At 37.5% G+C, this 18954-nt stretch overlaps 1 protein-coding gene across 1 annotated transcript; it reads right to left on the reverse strand.

The window, feature by feature from the left end:
* Window positions 1-13938: 13938 nt before the first annotated feature.
* On the reverse strand, window positions 13939-14394 carry LOC132376334 (vesicle transport protein GOT1B-like). The gene has a single exon (XM_059942009.1). The coding sequence runs from the start codon at window positions 14365-14367 to the stop codon at window positions 13951-13953; it is 417 nt and encodes a 138-aa protein (XP_059797992.1). The 5' UTR covers window positions 14368-14394; the 3' UTR covers window positions 13939-13950.
* Window positions 14395-18954: the final 4560 nt, after the last annotated feature.

Genomic DNA, 18954 nt, shown 5'->3' on the forward strand with positions numbered 1-18954 from the left:
TTCAGTAGTTGTGACACACGGGCTTAGTTGCTCGGCGGCATGTGGGATCTTCCCCGACCAGGGATCGAACCCATGTCCCCTGCGTTGGCAAGTGGATTCTTAACCACTGTGCCACCAGGGAAGTCCCACAAATAACTCTTTATGTTCTGATATAGACAGATCTTTAACATATATTATTAGAAAAAAGAAAACTACGGGGCTTTTACGTGTCAATTTGGCTGGGCCATGATGCCCAGATATTTGGTCAAACATTCTGGATATTGCTGTCAGGGTGTTTTGGGGATAAGATTAACATTTAAATCAGTGGACTCTTGAGTCAAGTAGATTGCCTTTCATAACACGGGTGAGCCTCATCCACTCAGCTGAGGGCCTTACTAGCACAGACTGACCTCCCCTGAGCAAGAAGTAATTCTGCCAGCCGACAGCCTGGGAGTTGAACTGCAACATTAGCTCTTCCCTGGGTCTCCAGCCTGCCAGCCTACCCTGCACATGTGGACCTCCGAATCATGTGAGCCAATTCCTTAAAATAAATCTCTTTCAGGACTTTGAATATATCTTGCCAATCCCTTCTGGCCTGCAAAGTTTCTGTAGAGAAGTCAGCTGATAGCCTTATGGGGGTTCCCTTGTAACTGACTCTGTTTTTCTCTTGCTCCCTTTAGAATCTTCTCTTTAACTTTTGCCATCTTAATTTTTTAAATTAATTTTTATTGGAGTATAGTTGCTTTACAGCGTTGTGTTAATTTCTGTTGTACAGCAAAGTGAATCAGTCATACGTATACATATATCCCCTCTTTTTTAGATTTCCTTTCCATTTAGGTCACTACAGAACATTGAGTAGAGTTCCCTGTGCTATACTGTAGGTTCTTATTAGTTATTTTATACGTAGTAGTGCATATATGTCAATCCCAATCTCCCAATTCATCCCACCCCCTCTTCCCCCCTTGGTATCCTTGCCATTTTAATTTTGATATGTCTTAGTGTGGGTCTGTTTGGGTTCATCTTGTTTGGGACCCTCTGGGCTTCTTGTACCTGGATATCTGTTTCCTTTTTTAGGTTTGGGAAGTTTTCAGCCATAATTTTACCAAATATTTATATTTTTGGTCCCCCTTTCTCTTTCGTCTCCTTCTGGAATCCCTATTATGCATAGGTTAGCACGCTCTATATTATCCCATAGATCTTATATGTTGCTTTCATTTTTTTCATTTGTCTTTCTGTCTGCTATTCTAATTGGGTGATTTCCATTATTCTATCTTCCAGATCACTTACTCATTCTTCTGCATTATTTAGTCTGCTATTCATTGCCTTTAGCTTGGTTTTATCTCAGCAATTGAGTTGTCTAATTTTGACTGGTTCCTCTTTATAGTTTCTAGTTCCTTGTTACAGTGATCTGAATTTCTATAAATCTCTCTCTTTATATACACATCCTATTGGTTCTGTTTCTTTGGAGAACCCTGACTAATACATTAATCACGCTCATTTTGGGGGGTATAACAAGCATTTGAAATTATATACTATTTTTCAAGTGAAACTACTTCATGACTTAATTCTGTATTAGGAGCAGAAGTTTTGTCTGTATTAGTCTCTGAGCTTCAATTTCTTTATCTGTAAAATGAGAATGGTGGAAATTGTTAGTCGCCCACTAAAATCCATTCTCCCCTTCTTCGTGGGCACATTACCCTACATTTCCCAGCCTCCTGGCAGTCAAAGTGGCCACATGACCGTGTTTTTTCCAATGGAATGTGAGTGAAAGGGGTGTATGCCACTCTGAGCCTAGGTCTCAAAATAGTGGATGTGCTTCATTTGTGCCATCGTCCCCTTTCTGAGAGGGATGGATCTTTGACCACTCAGCTCTGACCATAAAAATGCCTGAGGGAATGGCAGAGCTACCCGATGGAAGGAACCAGAATCTCTCAGTGACTGTGGAGCAGAGCTGTAGCACCATCCTGCATTATTTACCTCGACACTGTTATGTGAACGAGAAACACATTTCTTTGCTCTTTGAGGCACTGTCTCATTAGTCTCTTTGTTATAGTAGGTTGGCCTTTGCTGTAACTAACACAGATGTTCATAGCAACTGTCTTACCTACTTCATGGGATTTTTATGAGGATTAGGTAAAAGAAAATGGTAAGGCTCTGCACAAATTTTTATCATACTTGATTATCCAACATTATGCTTCCTCCAGGCCTCCATAGCTCCTCTGTAAAATGAGGACAGTAGACCTGATAATCTCCAGGAACTGCCCTGTGCTTTCCCTGACTGGAAAGAGATTACCTTGGCATAAATAACTGCATGAAAAATACAAAACAGCTAACAAGTTTTGTTAATTACCACCAACCACATCTGGCTCATATTTAGGAACTAACAGCTAAAATAAGCAGTGGGAAATGAGTAGCCATTGAAAGCATCTGACACATTAGATAAACCTTAATTTTATAACTATTTCAGAAGCTAGTGGTGATCCCTAGCTATGCCCAGATAAGCTATAATATATTAAATGTCATTAGTTAATATATTAACTATTAATATATTAAATGTCATCTAGACTCTACCAGAAAACCTGTTTAGAGTGACAGGGTTTATACTCCTATGAGGGCACAAAATCCACTGACCACATTAGTTTGGTGAGAGGAAAGTAACACTCTTAGCTGTTTCTTACTTTACACATGATAGGATAAGTCCACATTCGAAGCAGATATGAGCAGACATTAAAAAAAAAGAAAGAAAAAGAAGAGGAATGGAAAGAAAATGGTTGACTGCTTTAAAAGACCACATGTGGCCTCAGAGCTTTTGTTTAATTCTTGCATGATGAGAAAATAGAATCTTTCCTGCCCCTTCATATGGGCAAAGCTAGGTCTGATGTGCTTGATGAAGTGGTTTATGAGGCCTTGGGAAAGAAACATTTTCACAGTCTCATTGACACTGCTTTCATCTGGCTATCAAAACTTAGCTGGAAAGAAAAACCATTAACAGTTCCCACTAGGAAAAGTGATCTATTAGGAAAAACCCCAGGAGGCACTTTCAGATTTGAAGAGCATTGCCATGGACTGAAATCCAGCTATGAGCCTAGAATGATGAGAAAGGACATTCTGGAGAAAAGAGGTACAAATGTACAACTTGTAACAGCTGAGTATAACACAAGGGAGTTTCTTTGGAATCACACCACCTACTTACTCTAAACAAGCAAGTTCCCAAAACCAACTGTTTCCCTTTGACACTGGCAGCTGCTTCTCCCAGCAAGAGAGATTTTTTAGGTTTTCTGGCCTAAACAGAAAACCAACAGGAATCATTTTGGGAGGAAAGAGGGATCATCTTAGGTGTTTAATGAGAGAAAAGATCTGAGCTTGTTTGTAAAAAGAAGTAAATATTAGTGGTTCAGGGCACATTTGAGAATTTTCATCATGCTAGTAAACGTCAAAGGGAAACACATTCCTCCTTTATTATTAGACCTTAGACTAATTTACCCAAATACAAAGTTGTCTTTGCCCAATGAGAAAGAGAAAAATAAAACTAAATGAAGTGAGTAATTAAACAGAGGAAAGAAAATGAGACTGTATTTTGCATATGGTTCATGAGGTTCTCTTTGGGCTGAGGAGGTTTAAGTGTTATAAGGATTTTATGCTGTGGGGAGTTGATGGGATGGATTTGTGACTGATGCGAGAAATGGGGATGAATGTGCAGCTCATTCAGACGTCTCCAGTTTCTTGTTTACTGTCTTGTAGAAGATGAGGGTATAAGGTAAGATGTCATAGCAGAACTGAATCCCATAGCTCTGTATGAAGAATCACAAAGTCTGGAGTGAAATATACTTTCACTTGATCTTGTTCCTGTTCGTCTGATTTTTGTGTATTTGAGTCATTGTATTAGTCAGGGTTCTCCAGCAAAACAGAACCAAACAAATAGGATGCTTTTGTGTGTGTGCGCATGCATCATGTATTATGAGGAACTGGTTCACATAATTATGGAGGCTGAGAATTGTCAAGGTCTGCAAGCTGGAGACCCAAGAGACCCAAAAGTACAGCTCTAGTCTGAGTCTGAAGACAGGAGACTGATGTCCCAGCACAAAGACAGTCAGGCAGAGAGAATGAATTCTCTCTTACTCTGCCTTTTGTTCTTTTAAGGCCCCAGTGGATTGGATGAGGCTCACCCACATTGGGGAGGGCCATCTGCTTTACTTAGCCCATCAGTTCAAATGTTAATCTCATCTGGAAGTGTCTTTTACAGATATAGTGAGAATAATGTTTAACCAAATATGTAGGCACCCCATAACCCAGTCAAGATGACACATAAAATTAACCATCACAGTCATATTATGCAAATATTGAATTTAGGAACTCAGTACATGCTTTGTTGATGACACAGCACCTTCCATCCTCCTCTAAATTACTCCTTTATGAAATTGGCATCATTACCAGACTAGCAGAAACAATAGCAGTTCTGGACAGATCAGTCTTTCATTTATGTGTACTCCTGGAATTGAAATGTTTCATGGATTCTGCCTGTATAGTAAGCCCCTTTATATCATTGTGATCCTTTCCTCCCTACCCTCACCACAGCTGATTGGACCTGGGTAGGAAGCATATCCATAGGCTGACCAGCAACCCATGACCTGACATGATGAGTTGAGTCAATCAGTATGTTTCCCTAGAGAATGTGAAACAAATTCTGAAAACACTTCCCTCAATTAGCAGCAGACCTGAGGGTGAAGTAATTCCATAATGTAGGGCCTGGGTCAAGCAAACAAAGGTATGTGAAAGAGCATAAAAGAATGAGGGAGCCAGCCTATAAGAAAGAAGAGGTCAGGGCTTCCCTGGTGGCGCAGTGGTTGAGAGTCTGCCTGCCAATGCAGGGGACACGGGTTCGAGCCCTGGTCTGGGAAGATCCCACATGCCGCGGAGCAACTAGGCCCGTAAGCCACAATTACTGAGCCTGCGCGTCTGGAGCTTGTGCTCCGCAACAAGAGAGGCCGCGACAGTGAGAGGCCTGCGCGCCGCGATGAAGAGTGGCCCCCGCTTGCTGCAACTAGAGAAAGCCCTCGCACAGAAACGAAGACCCAACACAGCCAAAAATAAATAAATTAGTAAATAAATAAATTTATTTTAAAAAAAAGAAAAAAAGAAGAGGTCAGGGGCTTCCCTCGTGGCACAGTGGTTAAGAAGCTGCCTGCCAACGCAGGCGACACGGGTTTGAGCCCTGTTCCAGGAAGATCCCTCATGCCATAGAGCACCCGAGCCCTTACGCCACAACTACTGAGACTGCGCTCTAGAGCCCGTGAGCCACAACTACTGAAACCCGTGCACCTAGAGCCCGTGCTCCACAACAAGAGAAGCCACCGCAATGAGAAGCTCGCTCAACGCAACGAAGAGTAGTCCCCGCTAGCCGCAACTAAAGAAAGCCTGCGCGCAGTAACGCAGCCAAAAATAGATAAATAAATGAATAAATAAATTTATTTAAAAAAAAAAAAAAGAGGTCAGATAATAGCAGAGAGAAGCAGAGCTGTTGAGAGGGTCCTGCCCTCAGAAGTTTTTTGCTTTCTAGGATTTCCAATTCCAGTTCCCAGCCATGTGGTTCCTTATGTTAACCTGTTTCTCTTGAGGCAAATCATGTAGGTCTCCATACTTTGCACAGATGACGCTCCCCTTTATTTCTCATTGCTTGTATCAGGGCCTGTATAAAGATTTTACTCAGATGTGTTCCCTCAACTTTCCTTTTACAAATTCAGAAATTGAAATACAGAAAAATCATTTGGTCTCTAAGGCCACCTTGACCTCTGGGAGCAAGTCTGAGTCTGTTAGTCACAGCTTACGCATATGCAGCACTGTATTCTTTTCAAGTTGGGCATAGAGGTTAATATTGATAAAGTCCATTTTTTTCTTTTATGACTAGTGCTTTTGTGTCATATCAAAATAATCTTTGCCTAAATATTGTGTTTTGTGCCCAAAGACGCAAAGATTTTATCCTATTTTTTCTTCTAGATGTTTTATATATGTAGCTTTTACATTTTGGTCTATGATTCATTCTGAGTTTTGTGTGTGTGTGTGTGTGTGTGTGTGTGTGTGTGTGGTATGAAGTATATGATTATCCAATTGTTCTAATACCATTCATTGACAAGGTTATTCTTTCTCCATTTAAATACTTTGGCGTCTTTGTTGAAAGTCAATAGACTACATCACAATGGGTCTATTTCTGTTCCATTGCTCTATATCAGGGGTCAAACAACTATGGCCCGAGGGCCAAATCTGTCCCACTACCTGTTTTGTAAATAAAGTTTTACCAGGAACTCAGTCAAGCCTATTTATTTCTTTAAAAATTGTTTGTGACTGTTTTCACGCTACAAAGGCAGAGTTGAAACAGATTACAAAGCCAATAATATTTACTATCTGGCCCTTTACAGAAAAAGTTTGCTGACTCCTGATCTGTATGTTTATCCTTGTGCAATATCACACCATCTGATTAACTTTACCGTAATTCTTGAAATCACGTAGTATAAGTTTTCGAACTTTGTTCTTTTTCAAAATTGTTTGGCTATTCTATGTCCTTTGTATTTCCATATGAGTTTTAAAATTAGCTTGTCAGTTTCTACAAAAATGTCTTCTGCAATTTTACTTGAGATTGCTTTGTATCCATAGATTGATTTGGGGAGAATTGACATCTTAACCATATTGAATCTTCCAATCCGTGAACATGGAATGTCTCTCCATTTATTTGTCATCCTTAATTTCTCACAAAAATGTTTTGAGGTTTCAGCTTACATGTCTTGCATATTTTTGTTAAATGTATCCATAAGTATTTCACATTATTGGTGGTGTTTTACTTTATTGTTTTTTAATTTTATTTTTCAATTGTTCATTACTTTTATATAGAAATATAGTTAATTTTTATATATTAACCATATATATTCCATCTTTGCTATATTTATTAATGGGTATTGGAAAAATCAATCTCTTAGGATTTTCTGCATAGATGGCTCATGTCATCTGTGAATAAAATTTTTCCTTTCCAATCTGGATACCTTTGATTTCTTTTTTTCTTGCATTATTCTACTGGCTAGGACCTCCAGTACAATGTTGAATATAAGTGATGAGAATGGACATTCTTGCCCTGTTTCTAATCTCTGAAAGAAGACATTTAGTCTTTCACCAGTAAGTGTGATGTTAGCTGTAGGTTTTTCTTAGTTGCCCTTTGTCAGGTTGAGGAAGTTCACTTCTAGTCCCAGTTTGATAAGAGATTTTATCATGAATGGGTGTTGAATTTTGTCAAAGGCTTTTCCAGTATCTATTGAGATGATCAGGTAGTTCCTGCTCCCATGACCTTTCAGTCCATTGGTAAAGATAGACACCAAATAAGTGAAAACAAAGAATGTGACGTATGAAAGATAGGGAAAATCCAGGAGCCGAGTCCAGCCCAGGGTCGGAGAAGGTCTTTTTCAAAAAGTGCAGTTTATATTATATACAGAATGGATAAACAACAAGGTCCTACTGTATAGCACAGGGAACTATATTTAATATCCTGTAAATAAACCATAATGGAAAAGAATATGAAAAAGAATATATATCACTTTTTTGTACACCAGAAACTAACACAACATTGTAAATCAACTCTACTTTAATAAAAATATTTTAAAAATTTAAAAAGAGATGAAGTTTAAATTGAGGCTAAAAGAGGAGTAGGAAATAGGTAGCTGAAGGGAGGTGAAAAGCAAACAGGAGTTGACATCATATGGCCTGATTCCAAATCTAGTTCTGCTGCTTTCTGGTTAAGTGAGAGGGGAGGGTTTCCACAGAAATGCTTCCTGTGAATTTTGCTTTGGAGTCATCCTCTTGGCATCTATAAGAGACAGGTTCATGGATTTTTCTCTTGATGATAATGTAGAGGTGTTGCTACCACATCTCTCCTCCACCACCCTATGAAGGACCATAGGGATTTATTTTTTAGAGATAAGAACCACAAGAACTTTACCTCAGCAATTGTCTTCTCATGGACGATGAGAATCCGGTAACCCATCCTATTTCCCTTTCCTCTTTGGGCGCCTGGAAACTCAGAGACAGATCCAAGCCTGCCGTTAAGTAACTGAGTAGGACCTTATCTGGACATGTATTCTAACTTTCTCCTAGTCATGACCTCTTTTAAAAATTGACATTTTCTGCCTCTGACTTTATATCTTATTGCATACATTTCTTATATTTCTTATTAAGTAGCTTATATTCCTATAAGCTACTTAAATATTTTATGGAATAAGGTACGTTATAAACAAATAAACCAAAAATGCATAATGACATAAAAATAAAAGCTTTAAAGAAACCTTAATTGCTAAGTTTCTGGGACACCTAACAGCCAAAGCTTCTGCTCCTTTCTCCTTCTCAGTATAGCCATCTGCCCTTCCCAAAACTGCCCTAATTACCCTAATCCTCCAGGTTGCCTTCTTGGGCTGCAACACCCCATGATTAACTGTTGCTCTCAAAGCAAACACAGAGAGGCCTTTTGTTTTAAGTGTTTATTTTTTTTTATTTATTTTTTTTTATTTTTTTATTTTTTTTAATGCTATTCTTGTCTGCTTACATTCTTTTTATGTATGTATGTATGTATGTATGTATGTATGTATGTATGTATGGCTGTGTTGGGTCTTCTTCGTTTCTGTGCGAGGGCTTTCTCTAGTTGTGGCAAGCGGGGGCCACTCTTCATAGCGGTGCGGGGTCCACTCTTCATCGCGGTGCGCGGGCCTCTCACTATCGCGGCCTCTTGTTGCCGAGCACAGGCTCCAGACGCGCAGGCTCAGTAATTGTGACTCACGGGCCCAGTTGCTCCGCGGCATGTGGGATCTTCCCAGACCAGGGCTCGAACCCGTGTCCCCTGCATTGGCAGGCAGACTCTCAACCACTGCGCCACCAGGGAAGCCCTGTTTTAAGTGTTTTAAAAGTCGTGCTACCAGGAAGGATAATAGAAAGATAACAGAAGAAGCAAACATGAGGAAATTATTAAGGTTCCAGAATGTTTCAAAGGTCTTACTTGTTCTGGCCCTGACCTATGCTTTCTGATTTCTTTTGGCATCTGAAAATTTCTTTTGATATCTGTTCAGCATTTTCATCCCCTGTGTGACACTTAATAACTCTCTTCCGCATTAGGCAAACTCAGCCCCTTTAAAAGCTGGTCTTCTACCCCAGAGGTCCATGAGGCCAGTCAAGACCATACAGTGTGTTCCGCCCAGCTTCACAGTAATCTGCTTTTAGGAAGGCCTCAGGACTTGGGTTACCTCTACAGCAATGAGCTCCACCGAGTATATTCTTGTATCCTATACCTCTCATTGTAATCTGTTTGCCTCCCCCAGAGTCAAGGCCCTATATCTCTTAGGTGCAAAATGATGGTAGCGTTGTTGCAATGGTTTCTGGAAACACTGTTGTCAGCAGCGTAGCAGAGCCAGAACCTGGAAAAGGTGCTGAGGTGGGACAGTGGGGTGAATGGGGAGGTTGATGCCTGCCTTGCTGGGGCAGGTGAGCTGGGGACCCTGGTGCATAGTTATATAGAAGATCTCTTCTACCAAGAATTCAGGGCCATGGGTGGAGTGGCTTAGTTTCTGGCTTCTGCCCCCTTCTCCTGGGACATGTTCAACTCTTTTTCTTTGGCCTGGCCCCCCTCCCCAAGCCAGTCTGTACCTGGATATGGCTCCTTCTAACCAAATCATGCTTCAAAAGTGACTTTCAGGCAACAGTTTTTATCCCAGGCTTTCAAAGATATATGACCGATATGACCAGTGTCTCCATCCAAAGAAAGCAAATAGTCTTTCTCCAGTAATTATTCTGTGTAGAAACTTATGTTTGCCCTTGAGTACTCCATCTCTGGAACACTAAATCTTTCCTGTCAGCTCCTGAAAAATCTTTGCGCTGCGTGACACTTTAAGTAAACCGTATGTAGTATTGCCAGTGGAAGTGAATGTCCCAGGGGAATTCTGACTTCACTATTGTTTCTTCATGCTGTGTTTTATTTTTTAAAGACACCCAATTTCTTTTCCTTGCCAACAAATTCCCTTCCCTTGCCTTTCAGTAATGACCAAAACTGAACACAAAATGGAGGATTTGCCTCAGAGAAACCCTGTGGTAAGATTCCTATTATATTAAGATACCTTCCCTGCAGCCCCTCACTAAATATTGAGTATTGAATTACTAAGAAGGAGCACATGTACCTTGGAACAGCAGCATCTGGCCTCTATTTACTTCCCTAAGATGGAACTAGAGGGACTAAGTCTTCCTGGGGAGAGTGTGGTGTCCTGGGTGAGTCATCGGTGAGTGCCCCATCTCATATTTGTTTCCAAGTGAGATTTGGTTACAGTAGACACTTGGGGGGAAGTTTTCTTTTAATTGAGGTATAGTTGATTCACAATACTATATAAGTTTCAGGTGCACAACACAGTGATTCACAATATTTAAGGTTATACTCCATTTATAGTTATTATAAAATATTGGCTATATTCCTTGTGCTGTACAATATATCCTTGTAACTTATTTATTTTATACATAGCAGTTTGTACCTCTTAAATACCCTACCCCTATTTTGCCCTTCCCCCCTTCCCTCTTCCCACTGGTAACCACCACCTTGTTCTCTATATCTGTGAGTCTTTCTTTTTTGTTATATTCACTAGTTTTTTTTTTTTTAATTCCACATGTAAGTGATCTCATACAGTATTTGTCTTTCTCTGTCTGACTTATTTCACTAAGCATAATACCCTCCAAGTCCATCCATGTTGTTGCAAATGGCAAAACTTCATTCTTTTTTATGGCTGAGTAATATACCACTGTATATTTATACACCACGTCTTCTTTATTTATTCATCTGTTGATGGACACTTAACAGAATGGCAATAAGAACATACATGTCAATAATTACTTGAAATGTAAATGGACTAAATGCTCCAATCAAAAAACATAGAGTGGCTGAATGGATACGAAAAACAAGACCCATATATATGCTGCCTACAAGAGACTCACTTCAGATCTAAAGACACACATAGACTGAAAGTGAGGGGATGGAAAAAGGTATTCTATGCAAATGGAAATCAAAAGAAAGCCAGGGTAACAATACTAATATCAAACAAAATAGACTTTATTTATTATTATTATTTTTTACTAGAAAAGTACTCTTTTATTGAGAAGTAAGACAAGTGGATTTACAATATTCAATTGTTAGATCATATAATCTGTGAGACTTTTAAAAGCAGCAGTATTCCAGGAATTACAATTTATAAGGGGAAAAGGAAAACATTCCAAATAGGTTTCTGTTACAGAAAATACATTTGAACAATGCCAGAAACACTTAAGGCTAAGTAGTATTAGACCTTCTCCTCCATCTTTATAGCAATAATCAGAGTATGTTTTTTGTCACAAAGACAGAAGACTAATTTTGGAAAGGAAGAAACAATATGACATACAGTCCTTTCTGTCAGAAGACAAGTATGTTTAAAAATAGAGCCTTGGGCTTCCCTGGTGGCGCAGTGGTTGGGAATCTGCCTGCCAATGCAGAGGACACGGGTTCGAGCCCTGGTCTGGGAAGATCCCACATGCCGCGGAGCAACTGGGCCCGTGAGTCACAATTACTGAGCCTGCGCGTCTGGAGCCTGTGCTCCGCAACGAGAGAGGCCGCGATGGTGAGAGGCCCGCACACTGCGATGAGGAGTGGTCCCCACTTGCCGCAACTAGAGAAAGCCCTCGCGCAGAAACGAAGACTCAACACAGTCATAAATAAATAAATAAATAAATAAATAAATAAATAAATAAATAAAAGAACGTGAATTTCTAAAAAAAAAAAAAAAAAGAAAAAAATAGAGCCTCATCAATGGTTCTGAATAAGAAACATACAATGCTGCCAAGCAGTCCCAAACTCACATTTGAGATAAACTGTGGACTCATTTAAAACTGAAAACTGCTCGAAGCCTCTCACTCTTACTAAGGACTGGGAGATTATCCTTTACACATTTCTAATAATGCTTTCTGAAATAAGATTGCTGAAAAAGAGATCTCTGTTACAGTGCAAAGAACATTTTGATAGAAATTCATGTCTACAAAGGAGCTAAATAATACAGATGTTCCATACATTAACAGATACTGTTCTTGCTTTAAAAAGGTAGAATTATCTAGCCACTGTAAATAATATGGGTCAGTCAAAAATATGTATAACAGAGTCCTACAGGGCAACTTGTATAAGTCAATCCCCAAAATATGTATATATTTGATACTCTCCAAGTGAGGATATTACTTTTTTGAAAAACATTAGACACAACACTAGGTTTCTTATTATTCCATGAACTATTGAGGTAGGAGTCTCATTTTGCCAATATCATCTGTTTTCACAGATTATAAGTCAAATGCCAGTACCAAAAAGACAGTAATCCACAAGGCTGAACCATTAGACTATCTACCAAGTCCTTCCTTCTTTAGATGAGCAAGGTTGCGACTTCTCTGTGCATCAAGAGATTTAACTAAAAATAACATAGTCTGTAATATATTTTGTAGACACATTTGTCAATAAAAATCACAAATTTCAATTATGATTTTATACATTAAAAAGCTTTGCAACTGTTAAAAAAAAAAAGAATAAATAGTATAATCATTAGTGGTAAAACAAATAGTACTATGACTCTTGAAATGTCTTCCTACATCTACCAAAAGGGTGCCACCTTGGAAAACTACTAATGAAGAAACAACTACTGTTTCCTACTGCCTGTCAAGCAGCAACAGTAGAGAAGGCAACACATCATTTTTGTAGTGTCATGTTTTTCAGAACTATAGCCAGTTTAATTACAGTAAAATAATTTAGTATGTGAACTCAGATATTCTCTCCATGAACTCAAATGAAGAGTGATCATATGAAACACACATTATGCATATTGATTTTTATGTTATGAAAAAGCTGAAAATAAGGGAAAACTTGGCTTATGGAAATAGCCCTTAAAAAATAGCTGTAAGTTTAACCTTTTAACACAGTACATCTTAAAGTAAATATTACCAGTAGTTATTTTATGAAAAGCAAAATAATAAATCACTGTTAAAATTTAAAAAATAAAAGAAAAAGAAAAACTGGATCACAACATGGAAATATCCATTTGGGTTGCATCACGTAGTATCTTAAATAACAAACTATTCAATGAAATGAGCTATGTAACAGACTCCTTCATCACCAAGAATGCTTTTTTTGTTAAATGCTTACATGTCATGAAAGATACAGATGCTCATGTGAGAGTCCCAAGAAGTATGAGGACTTCCAGAATGTGTTCCTGAAAGAAAAAGTGCTGAGTCAGCTATAACTTAGAAACTACAAGCTAGTAAAGAATGACCTTTGCATATTCCAGCAAAGAATATCTAGTTCAGATTTTCATCTGGCTTTAAAATATTAAGATTCAGAAGAACCATAAAAGTTTTATTTTAACCATACATTTACCAAAAAGAAAAAAAGTGATTCATACATTGACACTGGGTTTTCCTGGTTTTAATATATTACGATGACATAATCCAATCTAACTCATGCATCACTTTCAGAGACACAGTGCAACTGGAAATAGTTTCGCTGTTGCAGAGGACATTACAGTTCTAAAAAGCAAATGCCTATGGGTGTGCTTGCATCTTCAAAAGAAAAAGAAAAGAAACAGGCACTACAGTTCTCTAAGGATGGCTGTGTTTCATACATTGTGGAAAAACAGTAAAAATCCCCTTCAAGAGTTTCAATATGCATTGTAACATAGATTTCATCTCCTTCGGTTTGCTTGCTGACTTCTTAGATGACTTGGTTAGAAGTCTGTTTTCACTGCTTCTTTGTTAACTGCTGTTGCTACTCTGTAGGCTATATGTTTTAAACTTCTGTAAGGAACATTACAAGCTATTTCATGTAATTTAATTTTGTGCTGAATATTCTTCAAAGGATTTTATAAATAATGCAATATTTTAAATGAGTCTTCAATTCACTTGTTGCTATACCATATTGTTGCTTTCTCCGACTTTATCTACAAATGATCTAATTCCAGGTAAATTCAAGAGTGATCCAAGGACTGGCACTCTTCTAATAAATCCAACAACCACAGGAAAGAAGCCCCTGAACAAGAGAAAGAATCCATAAATTTCAAAGATCATGCCTATCAAAGGCCAACCAATCAGGACTACAAATACACCACCCAGGAAAAATCCTGTAGCTTTCATTTTATGTTTTTGGAAGAAGAATCTGAATGTTCTTTCTAAACCAATTACAAAAGCCAAGCCAGCCACAAATGAAACATTTCCAATAGCCAGTAGTGCTTTGTCAAAAAAGAGAATCATTCCAAAGAACAGGAAAAACACTCCAAATCCTGTTAATCCCATTCCAATTTTCTGGGTGTCTGTTAAGGAGATCATGGCTGCAGGGGTGAGGGTGGCGTCGATAGCACCTCGGAGCTTCCAGGGTTTGAAGCCAAAATAGACATTAAAACAAAGACTGTTAAAAGAGACAAAGAAGGCCATTACTTAATGATCAAGGGATCAATCCAAGAAGAAGATATAACAATTGTAAATATAAATGCACCCAATATGGGAGTACCTAAACACATAGAGCAAATATTAACAGACATAAAGGGAGAAATCAACAATATCACAATAGTAGCAGGAGAATTTAATGCCCCCACTTACATCAGTGGACAGATCATTCAGATAGAAAATCAATAAGGAAACACTAACCTTAAATGACACATTAGACCAGATGAACTTAACAGCTATATATACAACATTCCATCCCAAAGGAGCAGAATACATGTTCTTTTCAAGTGCACATGGAACATTCTCCAGGATAGATCACATTCTAGGCCACAAAACAAGCCTGGGTAAGTTTAAGAAAACTGAAATATCAAACATCTTTTCTGACCACATGCTGTGAGACTAGAAATCAACTACAAGAAAAAGAACTGCAAAAAAACCCCCAAACACGTGGAGACTAAACAATATGCTACTAAACATTAAAAAAAATGGATCACTGAAGGAAAAAAAAAAAAGTATCATTGAAGAAATCAAAAAGGAAATCAGAAAATACCTGGAGACAAATGAAAACAAAAAACACAATGATTCAAAATCTATGGGACACAGCAAAAGCAGTTCTAAGAGGGAAGTTTATAGCAATACAAGCTTACCTCAGGAAACAAGAAAAATCTCAAATAAACAACCTAACCTTATACCTAAAGGAACTAGAAAAAGAAGAACGAACAAAACCCAAAGTTAGTAGAACGAAAGAAATCATAAAGATTACAGCAGAAATAAATGGAACAGAGATAAAAAAAGAAAAAATAGAAAAGATCAATGAAACTAAGAGCTGGTTCTTTGAAAAGATAAACAAAATCTATAAACCTTTAGCCAGACTCATCAACAGAAAAAGAGAGAAGGCCCAAATCAATAAAAATCAGAAATGAAAAGGGAGAAGTTACAACCAACACTACAGATATACAAAGGATCATATACGCCAATAAAACGAACAACTTAGAAGAAATGGACAAATTCCTAGAAATGTACAATCTCACAAGACTGAAACAGGAGAAAATACAAAATATGAACAGAACAATTACCAGTAATGAAACTGAATCAGTAATAAAGTAACTCCCAATACCAAAATCCAGGATTAGATGGCTTCACAGGTAAATTCTAAAAACATTTAGAGAAGAGTTAATACATATCCTTCTGAAACTCTTCCAAAAAATTGGAGGGGAAAGAACACTTCTGAACGTATTCTACGAGGCCAGCATCACCCTGATTCCCAAACCAGACAAAGATATGACAAAAAAAAGAAAATTACAGGCCAATGTCACTGATGAACATAGATGCAAAAATCCTCAACAAAATACTAGCAAATCAAATCCAACAGTATACTAAAAGGATCATACACCATGATCAAATGGGATTTATCCCAGGGATGCAAAAATGGTTCAATATGTGAAAATCAATCAATGTGACAATCACATTAACAAATTGAAGAATAAATGGTTATATGATCATCTCAGTAGGTGCAGAAAAAGCTTTTGACAAAATACAACATCCACTTATGATAAAAACTCTCCAGAAAGTGGGCATAGAGGGGACTTACCTCAATATAATAAAGGCCATATATGATAAGCTCACAGCTAACATCATACTCAATGGTGAAAAGCTGAAAGCATTTCCTCTAAGATCAGGAACAAGACAAGGATGTCCACTCTTGCCACTTTTACTCAACACAGCATTGGAAGTCCTAGCTACAGCAATCAGACAAGAAAAAGAAATAAAAGGAATCCAAACTGGAAAGGAAGAAGTGAAATTGTCACTGTTTGCAGATGACATGATACTATACATAGAAAATCCTAAAGATGCCACCAAAAAACTCCTGGAGCTCATCAACGAATTCAGTAAAGTTGCAGAATACAAAATTAATATACAGAAGTCTGTTGCATTTCTGTACACTAATAGCAAACTCTCAGAAAGAGAAATTAAGGAAATAATCCTGTTTATAATCACATCAAAAAGAATAAAATACCTAGGAATAAACCTACTTAAGGAGGTAAAAGACCTATACTTGGAAAACTTTAAGACACTGATGAAAGACATTGAAGATGACCCAAGCAGTCAGAAAGATATACAGTGTTCATGAAGTTGAAGAATTAAAATTGTTAAAATGACCACACTACCCAAGACAATCTAAAGATTCAGTGCAATCTCTACCAAATTACCAATGGCATTTTTCACAGAACTAGAACAAATAATTTTAAAATTTATATGGAATCAGACTATACTACAAATTTACGGTAACCAAAACACTATGGAACTGGCACAAAAACACACATAGATCAATGGAACAGAATAGAGAACCCAGAAATAAATCTATGTACTTATGGTCAATTAATCTACAACAAAGGAGGCAAGAATACACAATAGAGAAAAGACAGTCTCTTCGATACGTGGTGCTGGGAAAACTGGACAGTTACATGGTAAAGAATGAAATTAGAACACTTCTAACACCATATACCAAAAACACACTCAAAATTGATTAAAGACTTAAATGTAAGACCAGAAACCATAAAATTCCTAGAAGAAAACATAGGGAGGATACTCTTTGATGTAAATTGCAGCAATATTTTTTTTGGATCTGCCTCCTAAGGCAAAGGAAACAAAAGCAAAAATAAACAAATGGGACCTAATTAAGCTTAAAAGCTTTTGCACAACAAAGCAAACCATCAACAAAATGAAAAGACAACCTACTGATTGAGAAAAAATATTTGAAAATTATATGACTGATAAGGGATTCATATCCAAAATATATAAACAGCTCATACAACTCAACATCAAGAAAACAAACAACCTGAGTAAAAAATGAGCAAAGACTTGAATAGACAGTTTTCCAAAGAAGACATACAGATAACCAACAGGCACGTGAAAAGATGCTCAACATCATTAATCATCAGAGAAATGCAAGTCAAAACCACAATGAGATATCATCTCACATTTGTCAGAATGGTTATCATCAAAAAGACCACAAATAACAAATATTGGAGAGGATATGAAGAAAAGGGAACACTTGTACATTTTTTTTTTTTTTTGTGGGAATATAAATTGGTACAGCCACTGTGGAAAACAGTATGGAGGTTCCTTAAAAAACTAAAAGTAGAACTACCATATGATCCAGGAATTGTACTCCTGGATATATATCCAAAGAAAACAAAACCACTAACTAGAAAAGATACATGCACCCCAGTGTTCATAGCAGCATTATTTACAATATGTTTTTGTTCGTTCCTTCTTTTGTTCTCTTCTTTTGTGATATGATGACTGTCTTTTGTGTTACGTTTGGATTCCCTTCTCTTTTTTTGTGTGTGTGTCTATTATAGATTTTTGGTTTGTGGTTACCATGAGGTTTATACATAGCAATCTGTATGTATATGTGATTGTTTTAAGTTGCTGATCTCTTAATTTCAAATGTATTTTAACAACCCTGAGTTTGTACTCCCCTTCCCTCAAGATTACTGTTTTTGACGTCATATTTTACATCTAACTGTTTTATGTATCCATTAACTGCTTATTGTGGATATAGATGATGTTACTACTTTTGTCTCCTAACCATCCTACTAGCTTTGTGCATGGATAATTTACTACCTTTACTGTATATTTGCCTTTACTGAGGAGCTTTTTCCTTTTGTAATTTTCATGTTTCTAGTTGTGGCCCTTTCTTTTTTGCTTAGAGAAGTCCCTTTAACATTTCTTGTAGAGCTGGTTTGATAGTGTTGAACTCATTTAGCTTTTGCTTCTTTGTGAAACCTTTGATATCTCCATCAGATCTGAATGAGATCCTTGTTGGGTAGAATATTTTTCATTGTATTTTTTTCCCTTTTATCACTTTAAATATATTGTGCCACTCCCTTCTGGCCTGCAGAGTTTCTGCTGAAAAGTCAGCTGATAGCCTTATGGGAGTTGCCATGTATGTTATTTGTTGATTTTCCCTTGCTGCTTTTAATATTCTATCTATCTTTAATTTTTCTCATTATAATTACAATGTGTAGTGGTGTGTTCCTCTTTGGCTTAAGCACTCCCTGTGCTTCCTGGCTTGAATGTCTGTTTCTTTTCCCAGGTTAGGGAAATTTTCAGCTATTATGTCTTTAAATATGCTCCCAGCCCCTTTCCTTCTCTCTTCTCCTTCTGGGACCCTTATAATGTGAATATTAGTGCGTTTATATTGTCCCAGAGGTCTCTCAAACTGTCCTCATTTCTCTTCATTCTTTTTCCTTTTTTCTGTTCACTATCAGTGATTTCCACTACTCTGTCTTCCAGCTTGCTGGTCCACTCCTCTGTATCATTTACTCTACTGTTGATTCCCTCTAGTGGATTTTTCATTTCAGTTATTGTATTCTTCATCTCTATTTGGTTGTTCTTTATATTTTCTAACTCTTTGTTAAGAGAGTTGTTCTTTATATTTTCTAACTCTGTGCATCCATTCTT

This window comes from Balaenoptera ricei, chromosome 12, assembly GCF_028023285.1.
Source record: "Balaenoptera ricei isolate mBalRic1 chromosome 12, mBalRic1.hap2, whole genome shotgun sequence".
Classification (NCBI taxonomy): Eukaryota; Metazoa; Chordata; class Mammalia; order Artiodactyla; family Balaenopteridae; genus Balaenoptera; species Balaenoptera ricei.

Bases quoted from the DNA above. Each gene is read 5' to 3' on its own strand.
- LOC132376334 (XM_059942009.1), bottom strand. From the start codon at position 14,367: ATGATCTCCTTAACAGACACCCAGAAAATTGGAATGGGATTAACAGGA.